This window comes from Sceloporus undulatus, chromosome 1, assembly GCF_019175285.1.
Source record: "Sceloporus undulatus isolate JIND9_A2432 ecotype Alabama chromosome 1, SceUnd_v1.1, whole genome shotgun sequence".
Lineage (NCBI taxonomy): Eukaryota > Metazoa > Chordata > Lepidosauria > Squamata > Phrynosomatidae > Sceloporus > Sceloporus undulatus.
The window spans coordinates 361,655,414-361,683,105 of record NC_056522.1 but is presented as its reverse complement, the minus strand read 5'-3'; the positions used below and the strand labels follow the sequence as shown (position 1 = coordinate 361,683,105).

At 38.9% G+C, this 27,692-nt stretch overlaps 1 protein-coding gene across 5 annotated transcripts in view; it reads right to left on the bottom strand.

Annotated features, from left to right (window-relative positions):
- Positions 1-11,798: 11,798 nt before the first annotated feature.
- The window catches only part of PPP2R5C (protein phosphatase 2 regulatory subunit B'gamma), a 102,908-nt gene continuing 87,014 nt past the window's right edge, over positions 11,799-27,692 (bottom strand). For 3 of the 5 annotated variants that reach the window (XM_042466425.1, XM_042466426.1, XM_042466430.1), the window contains 7 exons: positions 26,881-26,934; positions 25,370-25,540; positions 24,822-24,949; positions 21,561-21,662; positions 19,521-19,593; positions 15,213-15,329; positions 11,799-13,033 (listed from right to left, as the gene is read on the bottom strand). In XM_042466425.1, coding sequence (XP_042322359.1) covers positions 12,902-13,033; positions 15,213-15,329; positions 19,521-19,593; positions 21,561-21,662; positions 24,822-24,949; positions 25,370-25,540; positions 26,881-26,934 — 777 coding nt within the window. In that variant the 3' untranslated portion in view covers positions 11,799-12,901. The remainder of the gene's footprint in view (positions 13,034-15,212; positions 15,330-19,520; positions 19,594-21,560; positions 21,663-24,821; positions 24,950-25,369; positions 25,541-26,880; positions 26,935-27,692) is intronic. The other 2 variants (XM_042466427.1, XM_042466438.1) reach the window with 1 other exon arrangement.

Genomic DNA, 27,692 nt, shown 5'->3' with positions numbered 1-27,692 from the left:
CTCCCTGGTTCGAGAGCAAAATCTCGGGGTGTGAGCGTTTGACAGGGAAGCGAATAAGTCTAAGAGAGGGGTTCCCCAGTGGGCGAAGAGTTGATTTACCACATCCGGATGCAACTTCCATTCGTGGCAGGTGGAAGATGACCGCTGAGCTGGTCTGCAAGGTCGTTTTGATCACCGGCGGTGGATGCACTGTAAAGAATCTTGTGTTGTATGCACCATCCCAAATGCGAATGGTGATGGCGCAGGGTCCGCGACCAGTCGTCCTCCCTGTTTGTTGAGGTAGTACATGGCCTGGTGTTGTCTGTCAGGAGAAGTACTACCTTGTTTGAGAGGACAATTGAAAGGCTCTGAGTGCCTTTTCCACGGCTAGCTCTCAAGACGTTGATGTGGAGAGCAGCTTCCGCAGGTGACATTTGTCTTTATGGTAAGGTCCAGAGTTTGGGCGCCCCAACTTGTAGAGAGGCGTCCGTGGTCAGGGAGAGATCTGGTTGTGGAGGCAGAACGGCATCCCCACGCAGACATTGTCGGGCTGGAGCCACCATCGTAAGGACCTGTACAGTCCTTGGGATGGGAGCAATTTGGAAGGGGCATCTCGGACGGGATCGAACACGGAGAGGAACAAAGACTGGAGAGGTCTGAAGCGCAGTCTGGCCCGGGGTGACAAAGTGGTGGAGGCCAGATGTCCCATGGCAACTTGTACCAGATGAGCTTGCAGGTGCCTCCGTCGAGGCAAGGTCGCGGGGATGCACAAGGGTCCGAAATCTTGCATCTGGAAGGTATGCCCTCAGTGCCAGGAGTCCCGTGGTTCCTATGAAGTTGATGCGTTTGGTGGGAGTCAAGTTGGACTTGTCGAAATTGACCTGCATGCCCAAACATGAAGAACGCGAGGGGAAAAGTTGAGGTGCTCGAGAAGAGTGTCTCTGGAGGACGACGAGAAGAGCCAGTCGTCTAGGTATGGGAAGACTGTGATTCCTTTGGCGCAGGTAGGCCACCACGGGCACCATGCATTGGTGAAGACCCTGGAGCTGTAGAGAGGCGAAAGGGAGGACTTTGTACTGATAAGCCTCGTCGCCGACAGTGAAGGCGAGAAACCTCCGGTGGTCCTCAAAATCGAAATGTGAAAATAAGCATTTTCAAGTCCAGTGTCACGAACCAGGAGTTCTCCTGCAAGAGTGGCAAAATAGAAGCAAGGTTACCATCCTGAACTTCTTGCAAACAATGAAGGCATTCAGGGCCCAAGATCCATTATGGGGCGGAGGCCCGAGTCTTGTCAGGGATGATGGGAGTTGTAGCTCTTCACCTCTGGCTTGAACTCACCACCTGGTTGTGCACCGGCTGACCAGTTTTGGCCAGTGGTTATAGCTTAGCAGAGTTACAGAGAATAGGCTGAAGACCCTGACAAATTCTCCAAGCCTTCTCACTCTTGCTTCACAGAAGTCTTCACCCTTCTTCTTCAGGATCCAGCTGGTTCTTGTAGCTTCACCCAAGACACCAGACAACCAGTAGTCTTATATAAAAATCTACTTTTATTCTACTATAGACAGCTCCAAACTATCCAACACAATCTCTACTCCTCACTCTATCCACTCCACAACCACCTATCCACTACTACAACCCACAAAACATTGGATTCATAGTCATTATATAGTCAATGCAGATACCACCCACGTTTGTCTGTTTCCACCCAGTAGGCGTGTACACATTCTCATTGGTTTCTTGGTTCATCCTACAATTAGTGATCATCATCTCAGCTTGACCACTTAACAATGTCAGTGTGTCCAATTATCCACTTTACATTTCTTGTCCTTGGCATCAGGACTTGTTAATTCCATATCTATTACACCTGTGTGGTTCCCAATTGGCTTCTGCTGAGTCACCTGACCACACATACATGTTTATTTCATATACTGTATACCCATGTTGCTTTTTCTTGACAAGTCCTCTTGGTACAGTGAAGTATTTGGAGAAAAAGCACCGTTGAACCCCAGAAGGGGAACGGTTCAAACAGCGTCTTTGTCTAAAAGAATGCGCACTCGTCGAGAAGGGTGTCCGAGGGACGGTTGAAATGAATGCTCCAGTTGGTGGGAGCTCAGAAAACTCTAGGGCAAACCCCTACGTACGATGTTAAGTGCCCAGAATCAGTGGTGATAGAAGCCCAGATGTTGTAGAAAGGGCTTTAATCTGCTGGAGAGGGGGCTGATGAGTGCGCAGGAACACATCAGAACCTTCTTTGCCCTGGCCGTCCTTTTTCTTATAACCTGTGGTATCTGGGTTGGGACGGCTGTTGCCTGTCCGCGGAAGGAAAGGAGAATGGGAAGCTGACCTTGGGCTGTCTATCCTGGTGGTAAGGACAGTCCTGAGGCGGAAGCGGTACTGGTTACTGGGGTACAGGGGCGCTGAACAGGATATCTCTGTCTTGGGGACTTAGACGAAAAGCCGACATACCGTGCTTCTTGGCTGCAGTCTTCATCCGGTATCTGAAGCTGAGCTTTTGTCCGTGTCCCTGTTGAAGAGGCCCGAGTTACAAAGGGCATGTCTTCAATAGCCGCCTTCCTTGGGGGTGGAGGTCGGAGGACCGAAGCCACGCATAGCGACGGAGGCTATGGATCCACACAGCACCTTGTATGCACAGTCCATGAGTGCTGCGAGGTGATCTTGCTGGCCAGCCATCAGATGGATCTCGTTCCAGAGAGCGATCATCATGCGTCTCCTGTCATCTGGGAGGTCCGCAATGGTGGGATCCATCTTCTCCACCAGGAACTGTACATAGGCCCCCATACAGGCTGCATAATTGGCTATTTTGAGGTTGAGAGCCGCTGAGGCGTAAAACTTCTTAGCCAGACCATCCAGCTTCTTGCTGTCTTTGTCCACTGGCGAGGAAGATGTCCTAGGACCTGCCACAATCCCCACTCTTGCTGTAACTCCTAATTAAATAACCAGTTTGTTTTAGTTTAGGCAGAATGAATTAGTGTACTTTTTGAGGCTCATGTATGTAATGTTAAATGACAGTTTGATCTTAAGTACAGGCCAGGCCATTATATCCCTGCATTATATCCCTTTTTGTAATCAGGAAAATTTCCCTGTGCATATAAACAGATGCAATTGGACTACTTTTTTCATAGGGAGCAGATGGGAGAAAGCATGGGATGGAATGGTTGTGTGTAAATTAATGTTACATGAGAGGTTCATTATTCCCATGGATTAGAATTGTTCGTTACCACTGTTTTTAATTCTTGGTTAACACTGAGACACTGGAATGAATGTGTGTCCCCAAACAGTATCAGTGTGTCACGCTAATTCCGCCTTTTCAGATACATCGGAATAGTTCTGTTACCTGAATTTTATCAGCAGATATTATTTGTTCTGTAACTTTGTTCCATGATCCTTCTACTCATATCATTTTTGTCAGTGACCCAGCACTTTGTTGCTTTATATTAGCCCCTTGTCTCAAAAACAATGTCCTCATCCATTAAAAAAAAAACAACCAATTTTGTAGGTTTCTTCATCTTACCCATGTGAATGCCACCATTTTGTAACACAACTAACACAGGGAAAGAAGATCAGGGATTTGTTGGTTCATTTAACTGAATGAACCAACAAATGCTTGTAATGGCCACCAAGCTTGTTGTGGTCTTCTTTCTTTCCTTTCCTTTCAATATTCAGGTCCCGAATGCACTTTATTTTTCAAGATCTTTACATTTCACTTATTGTATCTTCTTGATTCAATGAGTGAATTTTAAAGACCTTTAAAGCTAAAGTGTATTAGTGACTGGAATATTGTAAACATTTCTCTTTACATTTCACTTACTGTATCTTGAGAGCTAGCATGGTGCAGTGGTTTGTTGGACTAGGACACTAGGAGACCAGGTTTCAAATCCCCACTCAGCCATGGAAACCCACTGGGCAACCTGGGCCAAGTCACACCCTCTCAGCCTCAGAGGAAGGCAAAAGCAAACCCCCTCTGAACAAATCATTCCCAAAAACCCTGTGATAGGTTCAACCTAAGGTCACCGCAGGGTGAAAACAACTTGAAGACACACAACTATCTTTTTGATTTATGTTGAGCGACATAGGAAGAGCTATAGTTGATATTTCAAAGAAGACTCTAATGATTTAGTCATTTGCAGTGAGTATGGTGCATCTTAGCTTGTTGCTGCTTGCTCCACCTTTTCTGATGATTTTCACTGCTATCACCTGACATCTACAAGTGTCTCCTTGTCCTTCTCCCTCATAGAAATCTTACTATGCAATTGTATTCCCCCCCCCCCCCAATCAAGCCCATCCATTGTTTGAGACTTTAATGAGTCCTCCTACTTACCTGTATTTGAGGAGCATCTTCAATTACAATTGGTTTTGTGTCATTCCTGCATGTGGGCTCTATTTGATTTAATTAGTATCTAGTCCAGTGATGGTAAACCTTTTAGGGACGAAATGGCCAAACTAAATGGCCTTCAGGTACTGGGTTTTACCTGGTGCCAGGGGCAAGACTTCCCGCACCCTCCTGGGCCTTCAGTTGCCTCTGTGGCCTGGGACTTCCCCCACCCTCCTTTTGCCACAAAAACTGGCTCCATGTGCCATCTCTGGCACGTGTGTCATAAGTTTGCCACCACAGATATAGTCCTTCCTTTATGGAGTCCAAAACACCATATGTATATAATAAACTAACCAAATAGATGGTCTTTCAAAGTTTGTTGTCACGTGCGTTCAAACTGTTTTTCACTTATGGCAACCCTATAATGGGGTTTCCTTGGTAAGATTTGTTCACAGGAGGTTTGCCTTTGCCTTGCCCTGAGAATGAGAGTGTGTGGTTTACCTTAGGTCACCCATTGGGTTTTTATGTTGTGTGTGCACACACACACTGGACAATTAAAGTACGTTTATGGCCACTTCCATTTTCATCCAATTTTGGAGGCATTTTGGCAAATTTGTATTACTGAATTAAGACTGGTAAAACACTGGCTGCCCATGTTTTGGCTTACAAATCCCATCAGCCCCCACTCAGCACTGTTTGCGGGAGTTGTAGGACAAAATAACTGAAGGGTAAAAGGTCCCTCCATCCTTTTTACTTTCTCTGCTAGGGAGATATTGTAATTTAGAATATACAGTTTGTTTGGAGGTAACTGTGTTATGGCTTGGGTGACCATGAGCACCTTGTGGCTTCTTACAACAGTGTAGTTTTACAACACAAAATCCTACACAGTTTACACAGACGTAAGCCTGAATTTAGGAGATGTCTCCCTTGGCTAAGGATGCCTAGCATGGCAGCTTTGACTTCTTGTTTGCAGTATCTGAATCTGCTAACAGCAAATGCCTCTCCTAGACCTAGAAAAGAACCATTCAGTGTAAATTACTGCCCTGAGGGTTATCAAACTCATAAGAGAAACTAGTTACACAAGCAACATTTTATCTTGAATTTTTAATGAGTAACAGTTGCATGAGGTCAAGGCTTCAATATAAAAAGAAATGCATTATTTAAGGAGCTCAAAGCTCCATAAATGTTTAATTATTACTGCTGGGTTTATCTGTGAATAATCTGACCTTTACCCCCCCAACCCCAATACATTATAATTTCCCATTCCTGAACCAGTATTCTGTATGAATGTGGAAGTCATTTAATTGGTCTCTCTCTTTTTGTTCTTGTGAACCGGTAGGGTGCAATTTTAACTTCCCAGTGTGTTAACCCTTTTAAAGGTAAATTAAAATATGCAGGTGTGAAAGTTAAACTTGTTAGAGTTCAGCTTTCATCAGCAAAGCAGCAAAAAACGTGTGTTTAACCTGTGTTGTTTATTTTATTGCTTCTAATTTAATATATGTATTAATCTCAATTGTTCTTTGTAGAGTGTACACCACTGGCAGGTCTTTATTTTATTTTATCTTAATTGATCGTATGTATAGTGTTGTGTAAACCTACAGCGCTTTGTAAATAAAGCTTAATAATAAATAAATAAATAAATGTCGGTCAGACAATATTTTAAAATGCTTTCCTAAAAAATAAAGACTAACTCAAAAACAAGAAACATGTAGTTTGTGGCTTTAAAAAACAAAAATTCATGGCTTTAATAAATATATAAATAAGAAAACTAAAAGCTAATCTAACTGGAGTTAATATAGCAGGAAGAAATCTGTTAACTTCACTCAGAGGAGGACTCTGTTAGTTAAACTGCCACTTAAGACTGACAGAATGACAGAGAGGGAAGGGAGGAAATCCCTATCTAAATAAAGAGGAACAGGAAAATGCAATCATAAATTTTCCAACATAATCTATTCCCCAAATCAACTGAAATATATGTAAAGAACAGAATTTAATACAGAAATGGATAACTATATGCCATATAGAAGGAACTTCCTGCATATACATACTATGCATACTTGTGCATAAGTCGAGAAACGTTAGTCAAAAAATAAACTCAAAGAATCTGGGTTGATTAATCCACTGGTCAATAGTACTGTACATTAATTTTTATCAAAAAAGGAACCATTCCCCCTTCCGAGTGGGGAAAGGCGAGAGCTTAGTTGTTGTTGTTGTTATTATTATATTTTATTTATATAGCGCTGTAGATTTACACAGCACTGTACATATAAACAATAAAATTGATAAAAATGAAACCTGCCAATGGCATACATTCTACAAAATATATATAAAACAATAGATAATAATACAAGATAGAATTAGATAAAAAAGCAGACAACAAATTATAAAGATCAAATATCAAATTAAATATCAGATCTCAGATAACAATTGGATAAACAATCACACAATGCCTGGGAATGCTTTCCTGAACAATATAGTCTTCAACTCAGTTTTGAAACTGGTTAAAGAAGTGATGACCTGTGTGGCTCGTGGGGGAAGGAGGTTCCAGGAGTGAGGGGCAGCAAGTGAGAAGGGATGAATCCAGGACGGGGCAGAGAAAATCCTGGGCTGAGACAGCAGACCTTGACTACCAGAATGGAGGGTACGAGTGGGAATGTGAGGAGAAAGAAGTTTAGATAAATAAGGAGGGACCAGCCCATGCAGGGCTTTAAAAGTCAACAACAGGAGCTAATACTGAATATGGAAGGGGAAGGGAAGCCAGTGAAGGGATGATAATAGAGGAGAAACATAGTCAAAGCGGCGAGGGGATGTAATAATGCATGCAGCTGAATGCTGGATAGAAATCAATGGATGGAAGTGAGAGAGAGGAAGCCCTGCCAGAAGGAGGTTACAATAATCTAATTGCGAGACCACCAGAGCATGGACCAGGGTCTTGGCAGCAGAGGCTAAGAGAAAGGGCTCAAGCTTGACTCAGGCTTGCATCCTTCCGAGGTCGCTAAAATGAGTACCCAGATTGTTGGGGGCAAATTAGCTTACAGTTGTAAACCGCTTAGACACTGCTTAGGCGGTATGAAGCAGTATATAAATGAAGCTTGTTTGTTTACTGTAGAGAAAGAATCTAGACTGTGGCTGTGGCCTGGATCTGGGGGATACACAACAAAGAAGAATAAAAAATAAAACCAAGACTACGGGCTTCCTGGAATGGTCAAATACAAATGTCATCAACAGAAATGGAAAAGGAGTACTGAAGAATAGACTTAGGTGGAAAAACGAGAAGCTCTGTTTTGGACATATTAAGCTTCAAGCGTCAATGCATCGACTGAAAGACAGCTGTAAGACAAGATGAAACTTGCTGTTCAAGACCCAGTAGTTCATCCTACTGCAGCGGTTCCCAAACATTGGTCCTCTAAATGTTTTGGACTTCAACACCCAAAATTCCTGACTGTTGGCCAAGTTTGCTGGGGCTTTTGGGAGTCGAAGTACAAAATACCTGGAGGAAAAAGTTTGGGAATCACTGTTCTACTCTATTTGTTGCAGCAGTGTGTTTAGCTTTTTGAATGTGTGGGTGCAAAAATGGTGGCAGTGGCTCTTTGGCGTCAGGGGATCAATGCTTCTTTTAGGTTCTTTTGGAATGGACTAAGGCAAACCTTTCAGCACTCAGGCAAGCCTTTTGTCACTCTACTTAGAGATCAAAATCGCTGTTCTTTTTAAAAAAATAAAAGTTAACACCAGACCTTAATTTTTCAATTAAAAAAAGGAGCCATCCCTCTTCTCTGAGTTGAATGGTGAAGTCTTTTTGAATGCCTGAGCGGGAAAATGGCACTGGGGCAGCCAGGAGTGCTTTCGTCTCTCTGTGGAATGGATCCAAGCAGCCCTGTGCTGAGACTGCGCCCCATCATCCGCCTAAATGGCTGCTATTACTGGCACTTTAGCCCTACAGTTTTTTTGGGGGGATGGGGGGGCTATTTACCATAGTTCCCTCCTCATCTAACCTGCCTTTGGGGTGAGCACAGTTACCCCTAGCAGAATTTTGTAATTTTGATTTTGCTTTACTTTGTCCTTTACATCCTTTGATACATGCTCCTATGTTTTACCATTGGCTTATCCATGGATCATATCAAAATCCATAATTTTGGCCCTAAAACCTACCCTTTGATTTATACATGAGGTTGATTTATAATGTAAGTATATATGGTAAACATAAACTTTGGCCAATAAAATGCATACAAGCTATGTTCCACAAAAAAAATCAAGTTTCAGATCGCAGCCTAAATCATAGGCTCAACCAAGCCGATATAGGTCCTATGAGTCTATTATAGTTGGGATTAGCAACTGGATTTGGGGCTATGTGTCTCTAGGTTCATTTCAGGAAAGAGAAATAGTGTTCTGGACTATATATGAAATTTGTTGTAAGCAAAGGGTCTCAAAACTGATCTTGTGCATAATACAGAGTCCTACTGTAATCTCTAGCACAAGCTCTTGACATCTGTCAGCCAACTAAAGATAAGGAAACGTATCTCAACTGGTTTGTGTCTAATGAAATAATTTAATCAAAGGAAAATGGATTTGTTTTTCAGTAAGTGTAGACTGATGCCAATATTCTGCTTGTTCTTGTGCCAGCACATATGGAAGGTGCAGCATCAAGAGTACATAAAAAATGGGCAGGCACAGTGGCATAAAGAAGGCAGAAGACCATCTCACTGTCCAGTTTCTTCCTCTTTGAGCAGTCTATCTCTGCAGTGCCTGGTTTAACTGAAGGTGCTCTAGAAAAGCAGACTTGGAAGGCTTCCTGGAGTGTCTTTAGGTTTGAGGACCCACTTGAAGCTAGACATCGTGCAGAAAGGCTCTTCAGAAACCAACAGTCCCCAATCTGGATGGCAGTGAGGGAGATTTCTCTGCACCTATCAACCGTGGTGCATCCCTGAAAAAATTTACTATGTCAGTTTAGCTACACACAGTTTAAGCATACTCAAATTCCTCAAATCCTTCGCAATTTTAGTTAATGAGATTAATTTGAAAGAAGTTGCTTGGATCATGCACACCCTTGAAGAAAATTAGCTGTGTTTACATGGAGCAACAAGACAACAGAAAATGCTAAAACTTTCCAGGCTTTGTATGAGGAAAACCAAACATCACAAGTCAATTTTTCAGGCAGACTTTTTCTGTAATATTCCCGATAATGGACAGAATGATCATGTAGGTCTGACTGCTAACGGGTTACAAATAAAGAGTATCCAGTCTCTCTGCTATCTCACCAACGCCAATTACTCTGTTGTTGTAAGAGAAAGTGGAGGGTTTGGCTGGGTCTTCTGCACATGTTGCAGCTCTTTAAAAATCCACTGTAACAGCAATTTTATTTCATATGCTTTCTTCTTTGATACCAATACAGTATGCATTCTCATCAGAGGGTCTTGTGCTAAATCTAAAAATAGTTTTATGATGAGTATGTAAAATTCCATTTCTTTATTTAGTCCATATAATACACCATTTTTAGAATTTAAAAACTAGATAAAAGAGAGTATTAAATGGCAAGCGTATGAAGTTTTTCTTCAAAAACAATGTCTGAACAAAAAAGGTTTGAATTACAAAATATTTAAAAATATGTTGGTACATTTGAATGTAGCATTCCACTAAAGCATAAAGATACAGATAGAATATAAAGAAAATTGTGCCACTTACCTATTTTCTTTCAGTTTCTAGGAACTTTTTATTCTGTACATAGGACCATTCTGTACAAAATATGAAGTCTACATTTTTATTATTCATTACAATAAAACCAAGTACAATGTATGTACAATATTAAAATGAAGCCATACTAAAGCCACACAAAAAAGACACTTGAAATATTCTTTTCGACATTCCTGATGTACAGGCATAAAATTTTAGAGAATATGGGAAGGTGGCTACCACTGAACTTTATGAAGAACAACAATCACCAAAACTGTTTTATTTGCACATTTTTATTTTGGATGTATTAGTTTTTAGAATAATTTAATACAGAATTTATACAGAGCATAAAAATGGTGGTAACAAACAAGCCAAACAATTAGTGCTGCTAAATTTTAGAATATTGCTCAGGCAAGTTTGTCAACTGGCCTAAAATTTCAAGAGCAAATTGCCATGGCATAATTCCTCTATCTATCCCAGAACATTAATTTTTGGTGAATGTTTATCTTCAGTAAAGAGGAAAAATAAAATCTAGACAGTGAAAGATCTTATACGTTGAGTTACACAGTCAACCAAACATTGATATACAATATTTTCCCACTTCCCCCACCGGATAAAATTAGAGAGCTTCTTTCCAGAAACTTCTTTCATCAACCTATTGAATGGCCAAATTATATTTTAAAAACTGATAAGTTATCAGCTAAAGATGGAAGTTCAAACAATGGTATATCAAAATACATATAGACATTGTTTTATGCAATTATAAAAGCACCCATTCCCCCCTCAAAAGGAAGGAGACATCTTTAAGCCGCTTTATTAGTTTTATTTATTTTTTGATTATGGCAAAAGTGTATATATTTTCAAGTTTAACAGGAATTTATTTACTTATATTTTATACTGAATGGGTATTTTATTTGAAGTTTAGAACGGTCTTTAAATTTAGCTTTGTCTTAGCAGTAATTCCCATCATACCTGATCTGATTTTCCCCACAAGGATTTTCCAATACAAACTGGATGTTTTTCATTGAGACTAGACAGCAGACATTACATCCGCAGGAAGGTTACTACAAAAGCCTGTTTTACACAATCATTTTCATAGATTCAGGATACCTGACTGCCTTTAAAGAACTATTTTAAAGAAGCTACACAGTTAACTTTTTTCTGTATCAAGATACTGAATATTGTTATATTATTACTGCCAGAGACAATCATTTTGGGGGGGGGGGGGGGGAACTCATCTAAAACAGCTCCTAAACAGAGTATGAAGTTTAAAATACCTGTCACCCTGAGTAAAATCAAATATTGAAGACAAAGCACTACATGTATATTTGGAAAATTTATCCGTGCTTTCCATCTAGAACAATGAAAAAAGAGCACATAACACACAAGTAACCTTATGGAATATATAGCAGCATTTGAAGGTCAACACCAACTCAGATTTTTTTAAATGATCAATGTATTAATTTATTTTTTGGTGAGGTGTGCATGTATTACATGTGCTCTTCACCGCAGAAGAGAATATTGACAGGACTAATGTTAATTAATTTCTTGACTCTTAAGACAGGCATCTGGAAAATGGCATGCCATTAGAAAACGTTTTGCTTTATTGAAAATAATTTAAAAAGTATTGATGTTGTACTTTCACTGAACTACATTATGCACAGAAATGTATGTGACTTAGCTGGCATCATGATGGCTGTGGGAAGAACTCTTACAGCCCAAAGTACGCCACACGATATAAGCTCAAGTAAGGGTGGAAAGCAGTGAGGCCATTTTGGTAAATAAATGAATAGCTTTGCAAAACAAAAGAGGTATGCAATCACTTTTTAAAATGCAGTTTATTTCTAGTCAAGGCAGACAGAATTTCATTTTTAGGAAAACAAATTCCTCTTCTACCAGCTCTGTTCCAAAATACTCAGTTTGCATTACAAGCTAAAGCACTCGAAAATATGGCTTCAGTCCGTATAAAGTACTTGGATAAGAGTGCCTCTCTCTGGAACATTTTTGGTGCTCCTAGAAATTAGCTGTGATTGAAGATTGTCATGAAAATTACCATTTTGTAAGCTGCAATGAGAGAACAATTTAACTGTGTGTTTTGAAATTGCCAGAATATAACTACAGACAGTAATGCAGAACAGTTTTCAAGTTCCCCCTCCCTTCAGTCTTATAAAAATGCCGATTATGAATTTAGAATCCCATTGCCAAATCACCAACTTCAGCTGCTGCAGGAAGAAAAAGAAAAAGGGCTTAGTCTACCAGGCACTTCTGTAGTCCAATCTCCAATCATTTCAGTGGTGCTTATTGATAAAAATTCACGTAAGGTTATTTCAGATAGTACGCTTGTAAGAAGCTGTTCCACATAACAAAAAACATGGAACTTCTGTGTAGATTGTCCCATTTGACAGTCACACACACATTTTGTCATATTCATGTCTGATGTACAAGAACCAGAAGCTACAACCAACTGTAGCTTTCCAGCAGATGTATGTGCCACAAACATGATAGACATTATGGTTTCATAGATTTTCTTATGCAGAACTGCTTTATGTGCACACAGACACTGAGGGGCTGCACAGCACCAGGGCCTGCAGATCTGTCCTAGAAGACTGTTTTTTTCTCCTAGTAGTAATATGAAAAAGTGCATGTTTCCAATTGGTTGGTCCTATACAAACAGCACCAACAAAAGGTCTTTGTCTAACACTAACCACCCCAAGTTTCTTCATACAGAATCAGGCAATTTACCATTGTTTGAACTATTAATCTTGAGCTGTGCATATTGTATCAAAGTTATTGCCGGTCAGAATGGGGTTGAAAAAAGTTTGACTTGTGTGTAACTGATCAGTATGGCACAAAAAGTAAGTTCTCTACTGTAGAACAGAGTCCTGAACAAAAGGGTTTTCCTCCAAATTTTACTTGAATAGTCTAATGCCCATCATGTGATATTAGATCGTCAGCTCGGCAATGGGACTCCAAGGCTTTCATGGTGTAGATATCCTGAGGCAGTTCTGACTTGCGCCGCACCATAGGACGCTCCTTCTTCTGATCCTTCGGTGCCTAAAATCAAAATGCAATGTTTTAAAAATTCAATTACGTCTTATACAACAGGCATTTTGTTTAAAAGAAGAGTGGAAAAATCAGTATTAACAAACTCATTCCAGCAGCTTGGGAAATCTACTTGATGATGCCATAATGATTTGGGTGATGCAATGCTATCCATATAGGGTATCTTGCTGAACTTATTTTTAACTCTTTCTGGCTCTTCAGGAAGTCACTAAGTTTTACAAACTAACAAATGGCACACAAGGTATCATTATGAACTATTAGAGTCTCTCTGGGTCTCTAGGAAGCCACCAAGTCCCAAATAACATTGGGAACACAAATTAACCATTTTGTGTAGTCCAAGATAATACTGGCTATAATTATATAGTATGAACTTTGAGCACTGCCTAGTTCCCCCTGGTGAGCAGTCATGTAGCAAACTGTATTTAACTCTCCTGCCACCACAAGTGCCTATTCAAGTTGTGAGAGCAACACCGTAGCAGTCTGCCTATGAAAGTACAGTACAGCACTATAATGGCTGTATTTGCAGCTTCTAAATGGGTCAATAAGGCCAGAAAGGAGTCACAAGACTGTGTGTGTAGCTGCCACAGCTTTATGTCTGGGGAGACACAGCTGTACTACATCTGCCTGGCTTCCTCAGCTACCTGGGAAAAGGCCCGGAAGCACTCAATCAGAAAAAGTCTTTGAACTGTTTCCTTACTGAGGAGATATATGACACTGCTATGGGAGCTCGCAGTCTCTAGTGCCAAGCAGGCATCTAGAAAAGCATCAGTGGTGGGATTTAGGGCTGGGTTTAGTGACAGCTGAAATGGGGATGGATGGACTTGATAAGCGCCCCTTTAAATACTGGCATTCTTATTTGGTAATTATGTTCTAAAGTGTATTTCAAGTCCAGAAACCACATATGTGAAAACTGGTGTTAGTATACATATAATGGTTAAAGCACATTTTTGTTCAGATCAATAAAGTAACAAGGGATAGAAAGAGTGTATGTAGGAAGCAGGGGAAGTAGCAATATTAAAACATTCACCTATTGCAACTAACATAGTTCCTCCAGACCAGGGGTGGGGAACCTACAGCGCTCCAGGTTCTGATGAACTACCATTCCCACCATGCCTCACCACCAGCCAAGGTGAAGGAAGTTTTAGTCAGGTTCATGGGGCTTGGCTGTAGCTCCTCACCTTATGGTGATGCTATGGAGGTGCTACAACCAAGCCCTCATGAGCCTGGCTAAAACTTCCTTCAGCTTGGCTGGTGGTGAGCTATGATGGCAATGGTAGTTTGTCAGAACCTGGAGGGCCACAGGTTTCCCACCCCTGCACTAGACATGAAGCCCCTAATGAAATTTGCTGGCCCATTTCACACTGTCATAAGATCTGTGGGACTCCTGGCTTACCATGGGTAAACACTGTGCCATTGAATTCTGCTGAACTGTTCCTGCTTGCTGAAGAAGGTAAACATTTGGTTCCTCTGGGTATCCAAATTACAATAAACAAACCATGGACCGAAATGCTGGCTTGTTCTTGACAAACTGGAGTTTGCCTGAATTCTGTTTTTTGTTGCAACCAAATGTGGCCACTGTTCCTTAATTTTTCATCATACTGAATTATACAGTGTTGGTGTATTTCATACTTTAAATACTGTCCAGATGAATTCTTGATTTCTCAGTGGAGCTTTGTTAAAAAGAGACTACAGCCCTACTGGAAGTCACTGGCTTAGCTCTTCTAATGTCAGGGAAGACATGGCAGAGTGTTCTAGTTATTAAACATTTGAGAATGTCAAAGTGGGATGGGGTAATATAATACGTAAATGTCAATTAGCAGCTTTTGTTAAGCAGTCACTTGCCTATATGATCTTAGGAACAAAAGCCACTTTGCTAGCTTCAAATTAACTTGGTGGTTTGGAAGCCATTTAATGCTCTTAAGACAATACTTACTTTTTGCACAAGTTAAGAGCTGCTTGAACCATTTCACTATTAACTAGGTTAATAGTTGCTTGAACCATTTCACTTAGAACAAGAGGAAACCTACGCTTAAGCAATTACTAAAATTATACTGCTCGTTTCAAATTTGTTGCAATTAAAGAAAAAAGGTAGAATTTATGACTAAAAGGAGTAAATACTTCTGGATCAAGTTTGGAACGAGTAGGCTAATTTTTCTTCCTACGTGCTTACCGGACAAGCTTCTTCTTTCACTGTATTTTTCAGCACATGCAAGTCTTCAATTAAAGGCCCATCTGTTTCCATTGCAACAGGACTGCTCACTAGACAGGTGTCACTATATACTGAGTACTAACCAAATGCAAAATGTTTATGTCAGAATTTTGATAGTAAAACTTAACATTGAAAGCTATAGCAATTCAGGCAATTCACTTTTAGGAATGTTAACCTTACTACTATCTTACACATTCTAATGCTTTTTACCTTTGAATCATGAACAAAAAAATAGCTTCAGTTTCTTAAATAAAGGAATTTGACAGCTTACTGAATTCTAATACAATTAAAAAAAAAGAAATTTATATATAAATATTGTGTGAGATTTCTTTCATTGGTACAGTAACAAGTTGAACATGAGTGAACAGTGCGATGCGGCATCTAAAAAGGCCAATGCAATTTTAGGCTGCATCAATAAAAGTATAGTGTCTAGATCAAGAGAAGCAATAGTGCCACTGTATTCTGCTTTGGTCAGGCCCACCTAGAATACTGTGTCCAGTTCTGGGCACCACAATTTAAAAAGGACATTGAGAAACTGGAGCGTGTCCAAAGGAGGGCGACTAAAATGGTGAAGGGTCTGGAAACCATACCCTATGAGGAACGACTCAGGGAGCTGGGGATGTTTAGCCTGGAGAAGAGAAGATTAATTTATGTATTTATGTATTGGGGAGGAAAAGTGCACTCTAGAGAAAGCTGGTACAATTTTGCTTCCTCTTGTTACAGAATTTAATTCAATGCAATTGCCAGAATATTGACAGTTGTAAGGAAAATTCTCATATAGAACTTAATTTATGTAATCCGCTGCTATAAGGTGTATTAATAGTCACCAGCCCCAATTACTTCAAAGGAGAATCAGAGAAATCCATGCTTTATGAATCTATGAGTTAGTATAAGTCATGATGCCTATATGCGCCATCTAGATTCAGGAACAGTATGCTAATCATCTCCCAGGGAGGAACAACTGGCGAGATTTATGGCTTTTAGATGCTCTGAGCTTCCTAGACCACCTGAATTGCCATTGTAGAAAGAAGATGCAGCACTACAGGCAGAGACTGGGGAAATTACACTTTGGCCTACAATTCCAAGAATCTCCATGTCAGATAGAATGCTAATTGGAGAATTTGGGAAACTGTAGCCCAAGGATAACTTTTCCAAGCCCAATTTCTTTTGGCTTATCCAAAGGGCTTCTTCTATGTATCCACTAAAGAAACATGGACATTGTATGTTTTCCCATTGTAACTTCAAACTTGCATATTTAAATTCTTCTTCCCTATGTTCTAACACTTTTGAAAGGACAGATTCAAAAACAAATTGTGATTCATGAAATGATTGTGTGGTTCAAAAAAACCCACGTAGTTGGTGGGTACATATAAGTCAGCTTCAGATCTTCTAACAATTTATATTAAACCCCTACAACAATAAGAGGCAAGGATACAAGTTACATTCATCCTAGTGTAAGAATCACCAAATCTACGCCAAGTCATGTTACTGATTTGAACAACTATCCAAAAGTCCCATTAATATTAGATACATGAAATATATGTTTAAAAAAAGAGAAAATACATGACAAACATTAAATTAACTTGGAATAAAACAATGACCTAAATCCTATTTGTTTGTTTCAAATACAACAGATCCTTTGCATCAGTGGTTTTACCTATGTGTTGATTCATCATTCCACAAGTAATTCAAATACGTCTACTGTAGATTAACCAACAGGATTCAGACCAATGGTTCCTGAAATTATTAGAATAAATATCTACTTTTATAGAAAAAAAATTCTTAGCTATTTTAAAATGGAATTTAATGAAGCTACATATGCTGGAATGCTTTCAAAGGTAACTGTATATGAATAGCAGTCACCAAGGTAAATTGCCATCTTCATTCTTTCACTTGCTATTGCTTTCAATAAGTGGGTGGGACCTCTCATCACCACACACAGTGGTCACTGGAACCAATTGCTCAATAATTAAGAGCCACAGGACTGTCTTTCAAGGCAGGTATCATTGGAGTCTTTTCAAACTTTTCCTGCAATGCAGGAATAAGGACAAAGAAGGACAGATTTTATCAAGGCCTCAGAAAGATAAGGCTCTGTTCTCTGGGTTGGCAGTTTCCAGCTGCATTGCAGCTGTTTATAAGAAATTTCTGCTTCTGAATTGTGAGTAGCCTACAGCAAAAAGTGCATATGCTTGGAAGGTGTATCATCTGGACCAATACATGCTTACTTTCCATGATAGGGGTCGGGAGATGGCAGATTTCTCCTACAGGTCAGAATTCTGAGGCCCCATATCATAAGGTTTGTGTCCAACTACATTACAGCAACTCCTGAGAAAGTATTTCAGTTTTTGCAAGTTAATGAAATGTGTAAGTAGGACTACTGTATAGTAGGACTAAAGTAGGACTAAAGTATAGTGTCTAGATCAAGAGAAGTAATAGTGCCACTATGTTCTGCTTTGGTCAGGCCCCACCTGGAATATTGTGTCCAGTTCTGGGCACCACAATTCAAAAAGGACATTGAGAAACTGGAGTGTGTCCAAAGGAGGGTGACTAAAATGGTGAAGGGTCTGGAAACCATGTCCTATGAGGAACAAGTTAGGAAGCTGGGGATGTTTAGCCTGGAGAAAAGAAGGATAAGAGGTGACATGATAGCCCTGTTTAAATATTTGAAGGGATGTCATATTGAGGAGGGAGCAAGCCTGTTTTCTGCTGCTCCAGAGAACAAGACCTGGAACAATGGATGCAAGCTACAGGAAAAGAGATTCTACTTCAATATTAGGAGGAACTTCCTGACAGTAAGGGCTGTTTGACAGTGGAACACACTCCTTTGGAGTGTAGTGGAGTCTCCTTCTTTGGAGGTCTTTAAGCAGAGGCTGGATGACCATCTGTCAGGGATACTTTGATTGAGAGTTCCTGCATGGCAAGGGGTTGGACTGGATGGTACTTGCGGTATCTTCCAACTCTATGATTCTATGATTCTACTACCTAAAGTGCCCCTTTCTCCACCTCCCTTCCATTCCCTTTTCCTTGTTGTCATATTCTCTAGACTCTAAGCTTTAGAGCAGGGGCAATCTCAATATATTTTTGTAAGCTACTTTGAGAGCCTTTTTTTGGGTAGAAAGTAAAAGTAAAAATGATATAAAATGCAAACTTATAGACTTTTCCTCATAGAGGAATCTTATAGATCTTTATTAAGAATTAAATCCCACTGTGATTTACAGGATTTACTCCTATGTAAGTCTGTCTAGAACTGAAGTTTAATTCAAGGATCTCAACTGACAAGGCACAAGATTTTCTATTGGGAACTCTCACCAGGATTCTTCTGGCATCTCAAACAAACCTTTTCATAAAATAAATAAAACAGCATCACCACAGATTAAAAGTATTCAAAATAAAATTATCATATTAATACTTCCCAAACTATTTATATTACTGTATATTATGATAAATGAACTCTTAAACCAGGACACTATGTGTTGTTTTATAAATTAAAGAACTATTCATCTGTGCAGTTAATATGTCCAAGCTATATATTTAAACCTGTATTCATATCTGTTTAATGGTTAGCAATAGGGGAACGCTGAAACTTATGGGGCAGTATCCGATGAACGCCTTAATGGTTTCTGTCAGAAAATGGGTTGGGAGGTAATTATCCTTTCCCCATGGATCTTCAATATGTGTCCTGTAAGGCTAAGAGACTCTTGAGTGCAGATGCAGGGGTGCAAAGGAGAGAAGAACAAAAATAGTCAGCTATCTCAAATCAAACTACTTTCAAAATTGTTGCCAAAAAGGAAATCACATTGCTGCAATTTTTTAAACAAAAGTATAGCTTCTGATCTTGCTCAGATAGCAGGATTTAGATTAACAATATGTAATTTAATATTAAACTTTCTCATAGCTCACTGGCCTTAATCCAGAACAAAGCCTAAATTACACCATTTATTTTCATGGGGTGACGCTTTCAGAGAGACGCTTTCTCTAGCTTTATCTGGAGAAGCTAGGGATTGAATCTGGGACACGCTTTAGAGAAAGCACATGTTCTATCTACCACAAAGGTACAGCCTCTCTCTATCTCACAGTACTTCCTAACTGTTGTAATCCAAGTTCTAATGAGACTTGACCCTGCTTAGTTTTCAAAATCAGATGAGATGGTGCTATTTAGCTATTATCCTCACATTCTTTTAAAAATATGAATAGGGAAATATCTGTGGAGGCCCTTATTCTTCCAGAAAGATTTAATAAAAAGTTTAATAAAAAGCTTTTGAATGATACCTGGGGATTTGATTTGGCTAGATTTTCTATTTTAACCCATGCTTCTTCCCGTTCCTTCATTTTTAGCTTCTCCCTAAAGAAAAAAAGATCACACACATCACAGGCAAAGCTCATTAACTGTTCAAAGAATTTAAATTACCATAAAAACTACTGAAACATGTAAAAGCATGGGATTTAAACATTTTATTATTTTAGAGTTTTACACATATTATCAAAATAACAATTTATTACTTTATAATGTGTGACTAATGCCAGTAGATCTTTTGGATAGAGAATAATTTTAGAAAAAATTGGTACATTAAAATCCAAGTCATTATAACCTACGCCAATGGCACATTTAATAATAATAATAATAATAAATTTTATTTATACCCCGCCTTTCCAAAAAATGAATGAATTTACTTTTGATTTGGCAATTTCTCTTTATTTCTCTCACACTTTCCGAAGATTAATGAAGAAGTAAAGAATGTAGCTGTATGTCTGAACTACAGAAGCAAGGGACAATACTGAAGGTTGTTTAAACTATTTTTGTAAGATAATTTTTGGGGATCTGTCAAAATGTTTTTACTCCCTAATTAAAAAGAACACAAAAGTATGTAGGAACCAAGCCACAGGCTATTTTTACGTTACCTTGAACTGTAAAGTACGGGAGTATAAACATTTCTAAGGTAGACAGTTCACTCCATACTGAACACTTCTACACACAGAGAACTTGATGGCTGATTGTAGGAAGAACTCTTCCTTACCTTATTTATTTGCCAAAGGAACAGAAATACACACACACACACACACACACACACACACACAACTCCCACAGTTCCTGAGAAAAATAGGGTATTTGCAAGACTCAGAAACCTTCAGTACAGAAAACTGAAAGTGTAGGGATAGCGATTGCCTTTTGCAGTTCATCCTGCAACATTCCACATAATATTTAATTAGGAAAAATGTGGAGAAGAAAATGATGGGACAGAAGAACTGGAAACTCAGATTCCATCTTTCTGACTTCGGGAAAAATTCCCAAGTATTACTCAAAACAGGTTTGGAAAGACTAGTAGCATTCCAACTCCAACTCAGCTGAATTTCATACATTTCATGTGACGATTTATGAAGAAGTGCAATGTAAAATAATGCTAAGAGCAATCACTGGATATTTTTAGAGAAACACACAGGCTTCTTTTACACTGATGTAACCCTTGTGAATTACTGGTTTGACAAAGTGGCTGGGGAAACCCTACGGAGGCTGTACTTGCTAGATGAGGTCAGAAAGAGAGGGGAGCTGAAGAGGAGCTGCAGTTGCCACAGATACGGAGATGGCCTTTTTATCTTGTGTAAGAGATTTCATATTACACTTGTCCCTCCCGATTCATGAGGATCCGTTCTGGGCCACCACCACCCGATTTTCAAACCCCATTGGTTATAATGGAGGCATGCTCCTGCGCACACCATTTTGTCCTTCATTGCTTGCCGTCCGTGAAGGACCAAAACCGTGGACTATAAGTCCACGAACAGGGAGGGATGAGTGTACGTCCAAACATTACAATACTACTGAGCACCAAAGGCAGAAGAGTCCTGCAATCAGGTTCTGTACTGGGTTCTCTTTGGATGCTTGGAACTTTTAGGATAGTGATATCTGTCAAATTTAATATATAATTAGTTGTGCTGCTGTTAAAAATAATATACATCAGGACCTAAATTGTGATTAGATTTGCAATATTCAGGTATAGTTGGCTCCACAGAACCAAGAAAGAAATAGTCGGCCCTTCTTATACACGGATTTTTTATACACAGATTCAAGCATACACAGTTTGAAAATGTTCCAAAAAAGTATAAATTTACCTTGATTTTCCATTTTTTGTAAGGGACACCATTTTGCTATGTCATTATATCTAATGGGACTTGAGCATACATGGATTTTGTTATACACGGGGGATTTTGGAACCAAACCCCAGCGTATAACAAGGGTCCACTGTACAATCACAACAGCTCTTCTAAATAAGTGATGAATAAATAAATAAGAAAGCATATTAAGAGAAAACTTACTTAATTTTTTCTGCTTTAAATTGCTGTGTGCAGTCATCAAAAAGTTTTTGGTTCATCTCCATGAAGAGTTTCAGAGCATTGTAAATCAAGCCATGTATTGTCCTATAAAGTAAATTTTGCATTTTTTGTTTTGAAACACACACACAAAAATCAATGGATGTTTCCATGGGCTAAGCTATGGGCCCTTTCAAACAATACGTTTTGTATTTCAGGTTAAGTATTGGAGTTCCTTATCCAGAACTCAAAAATCTGAAATACTCCAAAATCCAACTTTTAGAGGAATGTATCTGTACTGTACTTTGATTGAGAGTTCCTGCATGGCAGGGAGTTGGACTGGATGGCCCTTGCGGTCTCTTCCAACTCTATGATTCTATGTATTTGCAAGGCTGGAGAGAAATATGGCTGGAGAGATGAAAGGATCTATGAAACAGTGGATTCATGCTAAACACTACATTTAGATTCCCACCCTGGATGGATTCACGTCAAACACTATGCTTAAGATTCCCACCCACCCTTTCACAGATCTTCAGTTTCTCTTCCAGTCTCATTATGTATAAGCAAATACAGGTATTTCAAAATCCAAAAAAATCCAAAATACAGAAAACTTCTTGTCTCAAGCATTTCAGATAAGGGATATTCAAACCTGTACTATGATTCCACTTTAACTGCCATGGCTGCATCCTACTGCATCCTGGGAGTCGTCTGGTGAGATACTATAGCTCTTTGACAGAATTCTAAACATCTCTCCCTAAAGTGCAAATACCAGAATTTCACAGGACAGAACCATGGCAGTTAAAATTGAATTCTTGCATTATAACTGTGTAATCTAAACATGCCAAATTACATGAAAAAATTAAGTATACATTATTATAGGCATTCTAGACTTATAACCTTTCATCACTCAGCCTATCAAATACTAGATGTTGTAATGTAATACTTTTAATTTCATGTTAACCTTTCTATATTAACACTCAACTGATTTTAAGAATGTGAAGACATATAATAACTAACATGGCTAAATTCCATATAGCAATAAAAACATTAGCCAAAAGACATGCATGGGGCTATGAAAATTAGTCAATTGCATTACATTTGCAAACATACTGGCTTAGGCTGCTCCCTGGAAACAGCAATATGCAAGATGCATTCCTCCTAGACTGGCCACTGGTGAAAAATATATATTAGGTTACCCCGTCCTTTCATTGTTAAAGCCCATTTCAAAGATTAGAGATCAGTATTTAAAAATTAAGGGAAAAAGCTCTTCACCTGAATCAGACAGCACTCATTGCCAGGGAAGTTAAGTTATTCTGTAAAAGTAATCTATCACATGTTATGTTATTGGATCAAAGAGGCAAAGTATTATGGTTACTTGCACCATGCAAGATAAACAGGTGAAAAGATGTGTCATACGGTGCGTGTGCGGTGACGTTATTCATGCACAGGACAGGATGGCCACAAATGGTGAAGAAAATTAACAATAGTTTGTTTTTTAATACAGTAACCCATGTTACTTCAAAATCAGTATATCTATGGATTAATTACATTCAGTTAATAAGAACCAACCCTTATTGATACCATTTATGCTGTTTCTTTTATTTACTATGTTTTGTTTATACACTGTTGAAGGGCAGATTTATCATGCATTGTTGGCCACCCCACCAGTATTTCTTAGTCCATAACTAGCACCAGGCTTTGCAACAGCCAGTGCAGCCAGCATTCACACAGCAGCTCAAATACAAGCTTCTTTAGACATAAACAGTTGCAGAATCAAAGTGGACAGAATTAGGTTCATGCCAGAATTCTAAACTATTGTGTGGCTGAAAATTGACAGAAGACACACCTGTATATAACAAAAGAACAAACAAACTGGACAGAAATATAGAAAGAGAGGGGAAAAGAAAAGAAAGGGAGAATACAATGATCTTAAAACTGATAAAGCTAAATAATTTCAAAAGGTGGTTATGGATCACAATTCAAAGTCCCAAATTTACTGTTCTATAGATAATGGATAGCCATAAGAAAGAGCAGCAGTAGAAAATACATATGATGTGAAATATGGCTCTATATCTGGATGTGGACATGTTATCAGCTGAATAAATGTCTTGAACTGATCTACAAATTGATTGGATAAATGTCTTGAAATATGACATATTGCTTTTGTACATTTCTCTCCATGGTCCCCCAAGTTGTATTCACTTATTGCTCTGAAACGTGCTCAGTCAATAGATCCATAGTAAAACTGGCAGAGCCTGATACCATTACAACTGTCTTTTACCGTTCTAACCAGCTAATTAAAAAAAGATTCATGAAAGACTTTGCCCCTATGAATCTGGAGAGCTAAAACCTACTAGTCTTGTCCTTTTCTGCCTAGATCTTCCACTATATGTTGAAGATTCTCTGTGACACAATGAATGGGGAAATTCCTTAGATTTGAGGGCTTCAGTTGTCCCTTGGTAGACGTCAGAAGGATTCACTTCTCCTTGCTGCACCTCCGAAAGATTCACCACCTTCTTCAATAGAAAAGTATCCTCTCATCCTCTGTACTGGTCACTGACCATAATAAATTTCATTCATTCATCCTCTAGGGGACAACTGTCTTCACCCACCCTGGTGTGATTTAAATCCAGAGAGGTTTGCTTTGCTTTTTTAGTTTAAGAAACATGGAAGTGACTTGGAAGCCGCTTGTGTTTTTTTAAAAAAGGCCTCCTCTGTCCTAAAACATGATGGGTTTTTTGGAGGGTGGGAGGAGAAGGAAATATAATAGTGAAATTATCCTGCCAAATTTCTCTCAGAGAACACAAGGCACCTTTTCAGATAGATAGATAGATAGATAGATAGATAGATAGAAAAATAGAGGGGGGGGGAGCACGCAAATACTGCTTAAAAAGATACTGAAAGGTAACAGAGCCCTCAGCGGCTGTATGCAGTCCATAGGTTATAGGATGTCTACTCCTGCTATATACAGAGGTACAGGAGGAATTTTTGTTAACCTCATACTCAGTTTCATACCCTTCATGAGTGTATGTTTGAAAACTGCACAAATCAACAGATTATATATGATTCAATCATCTATCTACCCATTTTTTCTCCATTATTGTGATATGACATGTAACTTCACCTGTCCTGTTTGACATACAATCGTATATAAGGAAAGTGCACTACAGAAACGTTACCAAAAATTTGTATGCAGATAAGAAATTCTGTGAGCTGGGCAGTTTTAAATCTCAGTGCACCAAGCACTATACTTCAATAGCTCCTTACTTGTTCCAGTGCGTCTTTGAATTCCGGTACAGGGATGGAAACATGATAGGCAAGATCTTCGCTGCATTGTCACTGATTAAGCTCATAATATACTCATTATTCCAGTAGTATAGTGCTCGTTCTGCAACCTAAAAGACATTTATACCACTTAGAAACACACATAGACATGATGTTTCCCATTTTACTCAATTTCTGGTCACAGAGACTATTCCTTCCATGTTAATTGAGCTTTCCCCAAGTAGCTCATTTGCCTCCCCACACGCAGTTTCTATTTAGTTTTGAAGATGACACCTGTATGATCGCTGCTAAAGCTGACACTTAACAGTTTTACAGAAGACAGAAAAACATCTGTCTGTGAAGTCAGAGGAGAAGCTTTCACAGTTGAAGCAGCTGACTTAATTCTTAACCTGCTCACAGTCTGCCTTAAATACTGTGTGCAACAGCATACTGAAATATGGTGTATATTACAATTCCATTAAGCAGCAATTAATAAATATAGTGTAATGTCAAAATGCCAAACTCAAGTAAGTATTCTTGGAATGACCAACCTGAAAGTGTGGACTGGAGACACATTTTGCTAGCTGCCTGAAGAGAGGCTCCATGACCTTTACAAATTCAGATGGTTCGATAACATCTAAAATTTCTTCTAATTCATTTAAAAACATAACTTCTTTTGGACTATGAGTCTTTGGCCAGTATTTTAGCAGTGCCATCACCACCTGAGGAAAAAAGAAGATGATGAAGAAGAAAGAAATATGTCTAATTTCCTGAACTTTATTTATGTATGTCTTCCAGTGATCTATCATAGTTCACTGGATCAATTGATACTGCTACCAGCTTTAACACCAACATACACTTAAGTATGTTGACTTGAAACAAACAGAACTGGATATTAGAGTTCCAAAACTTTCTGTTAGGGCTGAGTGTCAGTTTACATCAAAACTCTGTTAATTAAAAACCTGTAAAGCTGAGTAAGAGTCTAGCTCAAAAAATAATATTCAAAAAGTATGATGGAGTAAGAGACTATGAAATTAAGAGGAAACATATTTCCTAGCACTGCTTATTCAAGTTAAAAGTTTCTCAACCATTTTTATGTGTACAGGTATATGCAGCCAAATGAAAGCCACACTGTTTAGGAAGGATGTGCTTAAGTGATTAGACTCCTGGGGAAATTGAGTTTTCTATCAGGAGAAGTTTTGACCCCTGAACAAAATAAATATTGTCGCTTTTGGTGATATTTATCACTCTGATTGCTGTGCCTCATAAGTTACAATGGAAAGCCTAGCTAAAGTCTCAACATTGCAAAACAGGTAGGATTTTCTTTAGAGTCCACAATTAAATAAATTTAGCACAAGGCATCAAAGACTCCAACATGACTAGTCAGAAACATCACTCCGTTCATCTTTCATTGGCCCCATACAGACAGGCCAAAATAAAGCTGCTTTGGGTCACTTTGGAGGTATGCTGTTTAAATGATGCATGTGTACTAAGAGTCCGAAAGCCATGCCAAAGCCACGATCCAGTCCTAAGGACTAGAGCGCAGCTTCCGGACTCTTAGTATGCATGCATCATTTAAACAGCATACCTCCAAAGTGACCCGAAGCAGCTTTATTTTGGCCTGTCTGTATGGGGCCACTGTTTCCATCTTCTGCAACAAATGGAACAAAAAAATAATAATCTCATGTTCTACCGGAGCTACGCAATCAGCAAAAAGAGCTGTTGTGTGCTGGAAGCAGCCATTTAGTCAAAAGATTTTGTCACAACTTGTGATTGTGGAAGATTCTTTTTCTGACGTTTCGCCAGCATCTGTGGCTGGCATCTTAGATGCCAGCCACAGATGCTGGCGCAACGTCAGAAAAAGAAACTCTGCTAGAACATGGCTACATAGCCTGAAAAACCCACAAAAAAACTATGGATGCCGGCCATGAAAGCCTTAGATTTTACAAATACATATTTCTATTCATTTCACATTTCTAGGTAGTTGGAAATTGTTTTTTTAAAAAAATACTTTACAAAATACTTTACAATGTTAAGAAAGAAATAAAGAAATAAAACTTACTGGCTCAGTAAGTGTGCTGTCCTTTTCTAAAAATTGAACTACACAGTATGCCAGCTACAAAGAGAGAAACAAGAGTAATATTTTTAGGCTGTAATAATTCTAGAGATGTCAAAAACACTTTGTTGCTACTAAATGCTTCGTCTAGGTGAATAAAAGGCAAAGAATTCCAATTTTAAAATGTTACAAAATGCAAAATCCCAAAAGGTTTGATTTCATGTTAAGCTCTGAAATGTAAAGGAGGATAACTGTGAAATTAAATGCAGACCTATCTCAGTTAACGAGATTCTTCCTCTGACAACGAATCTCTGCTTTACAAAGTCTTTTTATGCCCACCCAGCTCCTCCTTCTTTCCTTCCTTCTCCTCAGTCTAGCTAGAAGTTCTTTTTAGCATCATGGGCACTGGGAGGAAGGATGGAGAAACAGACTTTAAGAGCTGGTTGCAGCTGTGTGTCTGTAGTAAACAATGTGATAAAGCCTTCGACTTCACAGTGTGATAAAGCTTGAAAGAGAAAAATGGCATTCTACTCTAGCCTGTCTACAACAGGGCAGGCAAACAGCGACTGCCTCCCAAATCCTTTACTGGATTCTGTATCTCGTATTGCTATGTCTAGTATCTTGGATTATGTTTACTTTATGACTGTAAATTATCTAATTATTGTTTATTTAGAATTGGAATGGGGTGTGAAGGAATTAATGTGCATTTTAATTGATTTGTTATGTTACTTGCTATGTATTTTGTAGTGTATTTGATATACATTTGTATTGCTATTTTTTTATTGAAACTGTTATTTGTTATGCATTTTTGCTATTGT